At 47.6% G+C, this 11,956-nt stretch overlaps 1 protein-coding gene across 2 annotated transcripts; it reads right to left on the reverse strand.

Annotated features, from left to right (window-relative positions):
* Window positions 1-217: 217 nt before the first annotated feature.
* GORAB (golgin, RAB6 interacting) lies at window positions 218-9,167 on the reverse strand. Of its 2 annotated transcripts, XM_040073497.1 has the most exons (6): window positions 9,085-9,167; window positions 7,751-8,102; window positions 6,291-6,392; window positions 4,444-4,584; window positions 1,435-1,936; window positions 218-1,328 (listed from the first exon to the last, which is right to left on the reverse strand). In XM_040073497.1, exons 1-5 carry the CDS (start codon window positions 9,146-9,148, stop codon window positions 1,471-1,473), a joined length of 1,125 nt encoding a protein of 374 aa, XP_039929431.1. In that variant the 5' UTR covers window positions 9,149-9,167; the 3' UTR covers window positions 218-1,328; window positions 1,435-1,470. The 2 variants fall into 2 exon arrangements, with proteins under 2 accessions (XP_039929431.1, XP_039929430.1); XM_040073496.1 differs by having other exon boundaries at window positions 218-1,936.
* Between the last annotated feature and the right edge of the window lie 2,789 nt (window positions 9,168-11,956).

Raw genomic sequence — 11,956 nt, forward strand, 5'->3', positions numbered from 1 at the left:
AGCCAGTTGAAAAGATTCCTGCCAAGCTGTATCCTGCCATGTCTTTACTTCATGCATTTCCATATTTTGGAACAGCCCTTTTGGAGGCTTAATTTTCACACAGCGGAAGGTTGCCAAAGGACGTATCTGATTCTACCATTTATCATCTCCTGTGGAAAAACCGGCTTGGATCCCTGTATTAGTCTCAGATATCACAACTGAAAGTAAACACACTGCGTACAAGATGCACTGATTTATTAATAGAATAAAACTGAAATGTAGTGACATGTTTTTCCACTGTTCAAGCCATGGAGACAATCACCGTCCCATTTATAGACCCGGTGGCGTCATTCAGCAACTCATTCATAAACTCAGACCCAACATCTCCAGGTCAGGTATTCCAGGAACCATTCCCACACTTCCCTGGTACCAAGAGGTTAACTGAGAGTGCAATCCCGCAGTCTGCAGCTGCAATCAGTCTATGGGAGATTTTCTTATGTTCTCTTTTCATTCCTGAGGCTTTCTCCACCTGGAATAGCTTTTTAAAGCCTTTCAACAGCAGTAGAGCAAATCAGCTGAGCTTTTGTGGGGTACTAATCTGCTCTTCAGGCAAGAAAATGCATTAAATATTCTACAAAAATAGGCTTATTTCCAATATACTGTGGGGATTACTCATTACAAGATGAATTATTGGCTAATTATGGCTAATTATTGGCACTTTGAGGCAACTACAACAGAGAAAACTCTGCAATGGAACAGCTTCAAATGTAACACACTCTCCTTGGTGTGTTTCTACTTCTACATTCTGCAGTGTCTTAAACTGTAACCCATCATTTTTGTTACACCCTAGCAGCTGTGACTTCATAGCTGATAGTGTTATCAGTGTACAGCCTCATGATTCAGCATTGTCTGAAAGGAACAGGCAAAGTGATAAATACAAGGTATTACAACTGACTTTGCAGTTTGCCTCACTATGCAAATTTCCCTTAAATCAGGAAAGAGTAACCTCTGTGAAGGCAATTAACGAAAGCACTTGGGTTTCACAGCATGAGAAACCGTTGGAAACTAATCCGTTATAGATACAAAGGAAGACAAACATTCCTATTGCAGAATGTGTTCTGAAGCACACTGAGGTTTCTCCTGTACCTTTCTCTTGCACACTGCTCAGAACAGGCATCCGTGGGTATCAGAAAGCTGAAAATCTTTGGACAAACCCTACTGTTCACTTCCAAGTGTCTTGTTTCAGGAAGGTACAAAAGCCCATGAAGAGCTCGGCAGCAGAACACAAACGTACACCAGAATGATGATAGGTGATGAACCCCGAATGCGTCTTGTGGAAAGAAAAGAGCCTTTAAAATTTGAAAACAATAAAAAAGGAAAAGAGAAATGAAGTGCATATTACTGGCACTGCTGAAGCCCAGATACAACATACAGCCACTAGCCCGCAGAGAGTACCTCATCCATAACCACTGGCTTATCTGCACCCAGCAGTCATGTGGCAGAACAAGCCGGGGAGCTTCCTGAAGTCACATTTACTGCCTGGGTTTGGCTGTCCACATTGGAGAGGGATTTGGTCCTGGGGTTTTGAGACTGTTCAGAAACTGCAGGAGAAGCAGCAGCAGCGTGGTCGGCCCGCTGGCTCTCCTGCCCCACAGCACTGGGAGCAGGGTTCTCCTGGGCTGTCCCAGCATGGCTGTGTGCCTGGCTGGATTGCCTCCCTGCTTCTGCCTCCTGTTGCTGCAGCATCTGTTCCACCTCGATCTCGAGCTCCAGATTTTCCTCATCTGCCTCCACGTCCAGCTGCTGCATTAACTCCTCCAGCTTCCTGGCCTTGCGGAGCTCGTTCTGCTGGATGATGGTGCACAGGTGCTCCGTGAGGTGCTCCTTGATCTCCGTCTTGTGCTGCAGGTCCAGCTTGGCTGCCACATACTCGGACTCGGCCTTGTCGTAGCGCTTCCTGCAAAACCATCAGCGTTTCTGGAGGGTTAATTCTCACAGCACCTCGAACCCTGACACAGGGACAGGTACTTTAAGAATCCCTGGAATGCAACGTGCTCTGCAATGCATTGAGCCAGCTGTTCCTGACATGCCGCCGCATTAGCAAGAGGGAAGAAAATAAGAGTGAATTGATCAGAGCTTCTCTGGACACTGGGGGCTCTGCTGTTGTGTATTCCAAGAGTTAACTTGCTCAGATTTAATCACAAACACCCATTTTTACTGCCTGCTTGAAAAGATGCATCACTGGCAGCAGAAAGAACCCATCAGAAACGGCAGTTTTCACACTTCTAATGAACACCCACTCAATGAACTGAAACACCACCAAGCAGTTGGGTGTTTTTCCAACGCAACCACCCCCCCACAGATACAGATGCTCGATGGAGCACGTTGACATTTGGATCATGTGCCTTTCTGGCCACCCATATCCATGTTCAGAAAATCAGGGGCAGTGCAGACTGACACAGCACATGACATCAACACAGATGTAGAATTTTATTGCAAGCATCCGTCCCGACACTCACCTCCTGCCAATTTGCACTTCCTGTCATGACAAATACAGCAAAAAGGGGGATATTCTAAGTATTTACTGAGTTAACACACAGAGAATCTCTAGCACTTTAATGGCTGGTGTCCACATTAATGATGCATCTTTCACTGCATCAGTGAACCTGTGTATTAATTCTAACCAAAAGATAGATGCAATCTTGCTCATCAGGAAAGGGAACACACCAAGGCTTTAGCAGTCTGACTACAGAGCATTCATAAAACTAGTATTAGGAAGGTAGCTGAATAAAGAATCCAGCTCTTTTATAAAACCAGATTCCAGTATCTGCCTAAACAAAGCAACAGTAAGATAGGAGAGGTCCTTTGCTTTGTGAAACAGAAGGAAATAAGACATAGAAAAGCCTTCCCCCAATATCTTCTTTTATATAATAACCACATAACTTTTACCCAGCTGTAAAAGCTATGTCTGCAGTGGGCACTGGATGCCCACTTATGTTTCCCTCTGAAGAAAGTCAAGATTTCTCTGGGTCAGATACCTGAAGTGGCAAAACTAATGCTATGCTGGAAACATCTGCACAGCTAAACCTTTGGGCTGAATTCCCACCTATTAGTCACGCTGTATTTACAAAACTTCTACTCCACAGCAACTGTCAAATGTTGCTAACTAGGTATGTGCTCAGGACTATTTAATATTGCACTTTTTGATCCACTGAAATGCTTTGTGTTTTAGCCCCAGAAGAAAAGGTAAATAAAAAGAAATTGTTTAAAAATACTCCACTTAAAAGTAAATTGGCTTTGGCTCATAATGCATAAAAACTACAACACTAGAAGTGCCAAATCCCTCCCTCAAGAAAACACCTACTAAATTAATGAAAGTCATTAAGATTTTGGTGAAGTTTACCCACTTGCATCTCCTTTTGCTACTGTCATTAAAAACTGCTTTCCTAATGTCAAGGGCTGCTTGTGCTCTTTAGCCAGTAAGCATTTCAAATAGATGCATTATTACAAAACTTGGGTAAGAAGGTTTTGGGAGCATTTAATGTTTTTAGAAACCAGATGAAACCTAAAATCCTTTGAAATGTTTTTCCTCTTGAGGACATGAAATTCTGGATTCACATGCAATCAGCTACGCTAACTACAGTTAATCTTAGACATTTCAAATGATAATTACACCAAAGAAATCTTAATTTTTTTTAGCTACTGCTGCTATTTTTTTCAAGACTAATTACCAGCTTTATTGGCCTGTGGTCATGGTATGGCAGAAGTCAGAAGGAGAAATGAGCATTTAACACATTGAACGGTGAACCAAAAACCGCGAGTGAACATTTCTGCTTTATGAAACCGGCTGCACAAACATGCTGCTGTTTATCTACTGATGTTGTGGTTTACCCACAGCTAATGGGGTGTTCCCATTAATTTCTTGCCTTTAAGGAACTCATTGCACCCAGAATGATTAAAGGCACATTGTGAAGGGTTAAAAGCTTCCCTCTTCCTTCAATTTTTGGTCCTAGTTGCAAAAATACTTCAGCAGGATTATATGTTTGAAGCTTAATTGGTCCCATTGATTCCAGCAGGACCAGAGCTGTCATGAACAAGCAAATTTTCCTGAACAGGATTTTCATTTCAGGACTTTTCAAGAAAAACCTTGAATTTTCAATAAACAACCTTGAAACAGTAAAGCAGGGCTTATGGACAACTGCACACTTAAAGCAGGACCTATGTCTTGCGACAGCAGTCTCCAGTCAGAAAACCTGCTTCAGTTCCCACATTCCAAGGGAAAAATTAGGAAATAAAAAGCATACTTTTACTTCCAGATCTGAAAGCCCCCCAGACTGTGACCGCTTCAACTGCACGTTATTACAGTGACAGGACTTCATTAGTGCTTCAGTGAGAGGAAACAGCATTTTCCCCTCCCCTCAGGCAGGGCTGTTCCCTATTCCCTCCTCCCCGGGTGTCACTTACCGGGCATAGGAGTAGTCCAGGCTGGCCTGGTCGATGCGGTTCCTCAGGATCCCGATGTCAGCAGACACCATGTCATCCAGAGCCTGCAGCTCCTTCTGAATCCTCTTCAGTTTCACTGTTTCAGCTTGAGTTCTTTTGGATCTGCAAAAGGAAGATGATGATTTTTTTTGTTTGTTAGAATTTCCTTTCCAAGCCTCTCTTCTTGATATAACTGGGCCTCATTTCACTTGCAGAGCAAATGACTTCTTTAGGACCTATTCAGAAGGTTTCTCCTTTATTGTGTAGGGCTTTTGATCTTTTTTAGAATCCACCGGGATCTAAAATGCCTGCTATTAAAGGACTATGGCAAAATTACGTAATGACTGTAATCAAAGTGCCTAAAATGGATTGTGTTTCTTCACTGTGGAAACACACAAGAAGCTGCTGTATCTAAGTAGTTTTCGGTGTAAGGAAACAGGAAATGGCTTGGGGGGGAAGCGAGAGGGGGAAGGGTTTTTAGCCCTGCGAAATATCCCCTTTCAAAGAAGCCCAGTTAGTAGGGGCCAAAAAGTCACCTAACCTAAGCTCGATTTCCATTTTGTAAAATTATTCCCAAAAGGCCCAGCCAAATCCCAGTGAAGTGAATGGAAAGTTTTACATCAAACACAAAAGATTTCAATCAAGCCTTATGTAACCTTTGTGAACTAGGCCATTCACTCCGAAGTCCTGAAAATGAAATGTTACTAAGGGCAACAAGCTTTGATGGATTTCACTCCCAAGCAAGCCAAGTGACTTTCCACAAGCTTTTACACCATGTCACTTTGCCACCATTCATCACCACCAGCAAAATGATGCTTCTCAGCCACTGCTTTGCATCCAGGGTGGGTCCCTGAAAGCAAGGCTAGGTGTGCAGGCAGTGCCAGCCTCTCTCATTCCTCCAGCTGATGCAGGTGGAGGGAAACAGACATCCTGTGATATTGCTGGGAGCCTGAGGAAGGCCTCTGAGTGACAGAAGTAACTCCTTAGCTGTCACCTTCCGTGTCTCGTCTCTCCTCGGGCTTTGTTTCAAGGAGGAAGAACCAAACCTGGTGGCCACACCCATGTTTGATGTCCTACAGTGACTCAGAAGAAAGGTGCTTGTGTTCTGTCTCTGGCAAAGGAAAATGAAGTTTTCAGGACTTTAGCACAGTACAGGCTGTGTTCACCTGTGCTACCCTAGGGCTCTGATGGGCAGAACATAACACAGGCCTGGGAGAGCACTGCAAGCCTGAGCACATCACTGTCCTTGATCCAGTGTTATCAGCTGTTCCAACATCCTTCCCTACAAACGTTGCCTTCCCTGGAGTCTTAAAACTACCTTGGTGCCACAAAGACTGGTCCCCTGAAGAGCAAGAGCTAACAACTGTGAGAATAGTGCAGTTTTACAATTTCTAGTCATCCAGTGGTAAAACAGTACCTTCTTAAAGCTTATCATCTTCTCTTTTCAACATTTTCACACACCGATGAGCCAAAAGTCCAAACAGAAACAGCTTCTTCTCACAGGTTACGAATCAAATAAACTTCCCTTACATCCAGCAAAAACAATTCAGCATCTGAGCACCCCAACTTCCAAACATGACCTCACTAACAAATTTAAGGACTTCAGCTAATCCTCCAGTTGTGTAATAACTTTTCCATCTGCGCACAGAGCTGCAGCCTGGGAAGTGTGAAAAGCTTAGTCACAACTTCTTAGCCAGCACTTGTCACCCAAGGGAAATATCCATCACAGCTGCTCACAGAGCACAGAGAAGAAGAAAAAGTGAAATTTAATTCAAGATATGAAACTGGTTGCAGAAGAAGAGTAAGCCCGTGCCCAGGCTCAGCCCCACCTCTCAGCAATGGCTCTGGCCAGGAGTGCCTTCTTGCGTTTATTCTTCTCTTCTATCAGCCGCTGCTCCTGCTGGAGGATTTCCCATCGGGATTTTTCCTGCCTGCTCATCGACAAGAACATCAAAATTAATAGAAAGTTCATTTCTCTCCCTGCTGCCCATATTGTAACGCAAATATTCACCGTCATATATTCTGGAACAAATTCTTTAAAAAGTTGAAAGAACAATAAACAGGTTGTGGTTCTGAGCACAGAAGAATCATCTGCAAGAAGCCATTCAGACCAATAAAACATTTCCAGATGAAATCTGCTGAACAGAACTAAAATCTGCATAACCAAATAAGCTGCATGGAGCACTTTTCCAGAAATGGGTGGAATATTTTCATTTAAAGGATGTGCTTCCCTATCAGGTAGAAGCAGTTTCAAGTTTCTTACTGGCTGCTACAAGTCACCATCTGTTCAGTCTGCTGACACACCTCTTTTTTGGAAATCTTTTTTTCCATAAAACAGGTCTGTTTCACAGTACAGCTCCCAAATACTTAAATGGATATAAATGAAATGTTGGTACGAGTTATAATGAAAACGAGCAGCAAGGAAGAACAAGAATTCACTTTTGCCACCAGTAAAAGACTGATATTGATTCCATTTCCTAGGCTGCATCTCCTAAGAGATACAACCATCCCAAAGGATAGAAGGCCAGGTCTCAGGTGAGGGGGCACAACCTGTGGCAGGATTTAGGAGAAACAAAGAACTGTTTGCTACTTTTCACCCCACTGTGCTCTTCATGCCCTCACTCAAGGAGCCCGAACTTAAAAATACCTGAACAACTCAGCTATTAACAAACCCTTCTGCACATCTCTTCAGATTTGCCCCCATCACCCTATTCCTAAAACCTCACATACAGAAATATTTTTAGTAAGATTTAAATTCAAGCATCCAGGCTGAGAAGAATCCAGCATATTCAGGAGGTGACTGTTGCAGCTAAATGTCATTTGCTTTCACCAGTGTGAAAAAATTCTCAGCAAAGCTCCAGCTGTTTTCTCCTCAGACAAACAGTTGTCTGTGCTTTTCCCACCACAAAAATGAGATGAACAGCCAGTACTACTGGTGAGCTGCACCCACAGGAGGAATTTGAGTTCTCAAAGTGCTGCTACCCTGGTGCAGGGAGCTCAGGCAGGTGATCCCAGCCCGGGAGCTGGGCAGGGAAATCACAGGCAGCACAACCAGCAGCCTCTCAAGGCCCATCTCTGCAAAACAGAACCTCCTGGCTCCTTCTGAGTTTAGAATTTGAGAGAAGCCACGTGCTGCTTCTCCACACAGATGCTGCCTCGAAGAAAATGGAAATAATTTGATCTCTCAGAGAGAGCTTCCTATCAGACCCACAAAGGTTGACGTCACAACCAAGGAATGAATCGATACAGAATAACAAACCCCACCCCTCGATTTTACCGACTTACTAACAATTCCACTTTCTTTCTCTCCACTTGGCCGTTGGCCTTTGTAGGGCGGGGCTGGGCACTGTCCCTGCCATTACACGACTCTGCCGGTGTCACTCCCTCCTGCTGCTCTTGGCTGTCCCTTTGCCTCTGATCCCCAGGCGCCGGCCCGGGCTGCTGGGGGTGACAAGGTTTGGGTTGTGGTGCAGAAAGCAGCTGCTCTGGAGTGACAGAGGCTGCACCTCCCTGCAGCCCCAGCCTCTGGCTTTGCTGCTGGAGGGCTTTTTCCCGTTGCAATTGTTTCCGAGTCTTGGGCACAGCCTGGGGGTGAGGCTGCTGCTGCTGCTGCTGCTGCTGGGGCGAGGGCTCGTACAAATCTGTCGGTGGAGAAACAGGATTAAAACCAAATCTCAGTATCAAAAACAGGCTCTGACAGAGGTGTTCTGGGCAAGCAAAAACCAAAAAAAAGGTAAAAAACACAAAGCAGGGTGTCACGGGAAGGCAATGTGGAGGAAACCTCAGGAAGCTGCAAATGTTTTGTTAGCCTATTTGTTAGCCTATGATTCAGGAATTTTCAATGATACCACTATCCCTAAGTGGGGAGAGGGAGGAATAAGAGGCCTGGACTGCAGGCCTGAAAGAGAAGCCATAGGTGGGAGCAAGGTGACCCTTGGGATAATCGTGACGAGGCAGATCTAGGGCTAAGGAAGGATCCCTGCCAGCCTGGTGGGCAAACTGAGGTTATTGAGTGAAGAACGGGGAAGAACGAGGTGACACGCGGGCAGAGAGGAGCCTGGGAACCTGAGGGGGCATTGGGCAGAGATCTGGGTGCAGGACAAGGGGATGGAGAGTCCGGGATTTTTGGGATTTTTGTCGGAGATGCTGCGGGTGGAGACAGGGGCTGGATGAAGGGAGCAGGGAGAGATGGGGTTGGATGGGAGGGACCGAGGGGCTGCCAGGGGGGATGCGGGGATGGAGCGGCTGAGCTGAGGGGATGGACAGAGGTGTGCAGGGGCTGAGGGGAGGGACAGAAGTATAGATGGAGGGGCTGAGGGAAGGGTTAGAGGTGTGGATGGACAGGCTGAGGGAGGGATAGGGGTGTGAATGGAGCTGCTGAGAGGAGGGACAGAGATGCGGCTGGAGTGGCTGAGGGGAAGGACAGAGGTGTGGGTGGAGAGGCTGAGGAGAAGGACGGAGGTGTGGGTGCAGGGGCGGCGGAGATGGAGCGCTGAGGGGCGATGGGAGGCAGGTGCAACTGCGGGGCTGTCGGGGTGCCGAGGCCCAGGCTCTTCCTCCGCGCCGCTCCGGGCCCCGCTGTCCCCCAGTCCCCGGGCGCTCCCGGCGCGGTCCGGTCCGTACCTGGGCGCTGCCCCCGCAGCCGCCGCAGCTCCTCCTGCGAGAAGCCGGCCCAGGCCTCGGCCATGGCGCTCCCCGCTCCTGCCGGCGCGCAGGCCCCGCGGCTGCCCCGGCACCGCCGCGCCGCCGCCGCAGGCGAACGCCGCGGACAGCCGGGGGCCTCGCGCCGCCGCAGCGCTGGGGCGGGGCGGGCAAGATGGCGTCCTGAGGGGGGAGAGCTAGAGCGGCGGGAGATCGTCCGTGCTCCGGGAGAAGCTGCCTTTGCGGGCACGTCCCGGCGGCTCCTGGCAACCTGGTGCCGTAAAGAATCACAGAGTCAGTTAGGTTAGAAAAGAATTCTGAGCTCATAGAGTCCGACCTGTGACCGAACAGGGCTCTTGTGGGTCCCGGCTAATGAGGCTGAAATGGAGAGTGCAAGCATCTCCCGAAAAAAGCAAACAAACTTCAAGGAACATCACACGTACCCCCATGCAATGTATAATTCGTAATTAAGTAGTTGTAAGCAGGTGAGATCCTGCTCCAGCCTGTCTAGTAAGTTACAGTGACAAGACTGTGAGGAAATCGGGGAATCCCTGAATGCTTTGGGCTGGAAGGAACTTTAAAGTTCAACCAGTTGCAAACCCCTGTGATGGGCAGGGACGGCTTCCGTTGGACCAGGTTGCTCCAAGCCTTGTCCAACCTGGCCTTGAACATTTCCAGGGATGGAGCATCCACAACTTCTCTGGGCAGCCTGTGCCAGTGCCTCACCACCCTCACAGGAAAGAACTTCCTAATATGTAAACTTAATCTCTCCTCTTTTAGTTTAAAACTCTTCCCTGTTGTCCCATCACAATCTGCCCACGTAAAAAATCACTCTCCCTCTTTTTTCTATGAGCACTGGGAAAGCCATCAAGGAAAAAATACTGTTTTGCCCCATACTGGTGCTTTTTAAGATCAGCTTTGACCATTGTGCACAAGAACGCACGCACTCGCTTTCACCCTTAGGTATAAACTGAGAAGACCCCACAAGTTACAGCATCATCCCTCAGTATCCACGAAAAGAAGCATTTTCCTGCCTCTCCTAAACTCTTGTGGCTGCTGCAAGCCTGTCAGAGGCCCTGTGGATGAGTTCACCTCCCAGTGGGCCACAGCCAGCACAGAGGCACGAGCCCCTGGCTTAGCTGCGGCAGCCCAGGGGCCTGGAAGCTTAAATCACACATAATGGGCAGTAAACGGGGATGTTTCCAGCCCCACATCCCTGCCCGGCTCCAGTCTGTGAGGGATTAGTCAAGCTCTGAAGTGCCGCTGCATCCCTGAGCCAATCCACGGCTCCACGGCTGCGCGGGACTCCGGGATTTACGTGGCCGCACTTGCAGCAGCTGCCGTGACTAACACATCCCATCAATAGCACTCAGAGGGGAACGCTCCCTGAGTGCTTCCCATGGGATCCAAATGTCCTGGGGGAAACACGAGTGCCAGTTCTTCACCTGCAGCTTAGCCTTGGTGCTAAGCAGAGATGCTGATGCAGCAGAGGAGAAGGAGAGTTGTGGTTATCTCATGTAGGAAGTCCTTCCTGGGTAAGCCCCGGGCGGAGGGGTGCCGAGCAGCCCTTCACACAGGGTTATGGCATCTCTGGCTGAGCACAGGAGACATCTGAAGGAGAAACATAATCCAACCTTGACTGAAACGTTCTCAAACTCTGGGGAGTCCAGATGGCAGAACCAGGCGTCGCCTTGAATTTTACAGTGGAACAATGTTGGCCAGCCCTGCAAGGGTTGGCTTACAACAAGGTGTAGGCACCTAATTCCCTTTGAGATGACTGTATAAGAATCACGAATCTAAATCTGGTGTCTAAATCACAGTAATGGGCTGTACCAAACCCAGAGATGCTGACGGAATGTGCTTCGCCAACTACAAACACCAGATCTCATCTTGAACCTCAGCTCTTTCTTCTTGCAAGTTTTAGCACTACAAACAAAAGTGAAGCACCATATCCGTTTTACTGCTGCAGATATTCCAGGCACAAAGCTCCCACGTGTTTTATAGAAAAAGTAGAAAGAGTTTGGAGTTGTTAAGTCCGACGCTACGGGCAAAGCAGCGATCCCTGTTAACAGTTTCCATCGGCCCCAGGTTTAATTGCCAGCCATTGGGCCAGCTTGCTCCAGGAACAATTACGGCACGGTGAAGTCATTTCACGGAGCATTTACCAACAGCAGGCTCAGAAAGCAGAGGCTGGCCGTGTTCTCTGGCTGATTAAAGTCCTGTGAGCAGAACATGAACATTTGCCACCTAGGAATGAAGTGTTTTCCAGGCGAATGCTGCTCCAGCGCAGGCTGGAGGAGGCAAGATGAGGAGAAAATAGAAACCTTTTCCACCTCCTGGGATGATATCCCCAGGAACAACACAAACCTTCCTTTTACATCTGGGGCTGGACTTGAGTCCTGTGTCTTTTTGTGCTTCAAGAGCTGCTCTCTGCCGAGCAGACCTGGAGACCTCCGTGACTGCCGCATCCGTTCTCTCTTGGCCTAATTGCCCTGGAGTCTGGTGAGTAGAAGCAGCCAGCACCAACAGATCACAAAAACATCTTTTCTTGTGCAGTTCCCAAATCAGCGTGGAAATGTCATCATGGGCTGGCAAATTGGGCTGCCCAGGTCAGAGCTTAGGGTCAGACCTCGGATGACATTTCAACCCAGGACAGGAGCAATTTGTACCAGGGCATAACATCAATTTGAATCGGTTTTGTACTGAAAACTTGTGGGGTTTTTAGGAGCCAAATAAGACCTTCTATATCAAGGGGCTCCCTGAGTTAGATGCATGTTTAAAACTTGATTTTTGCACTGCTCTGTGCACTGCCCCAATAACACACAGAGCAACATTTTCCCGGGAAAGGACTGAG

The sequence above is a fragment of the Hirundo rustica genome, chromosome 9 (genome assembly GCF_015227805.2).
Source record: "Hirundo rustica isolate bHirRus1 chromosome 9, bHirRus1.pri.v3, whole genome shotgun sequence".
In the NCBI taxonomy this organism is placed as follows: domain Eukaryota; kingdom Metazoa; phylum Chordata; class Aves; order Passeriformes; family Hirundinidae; genus Hirundo; species Hirundo rustica.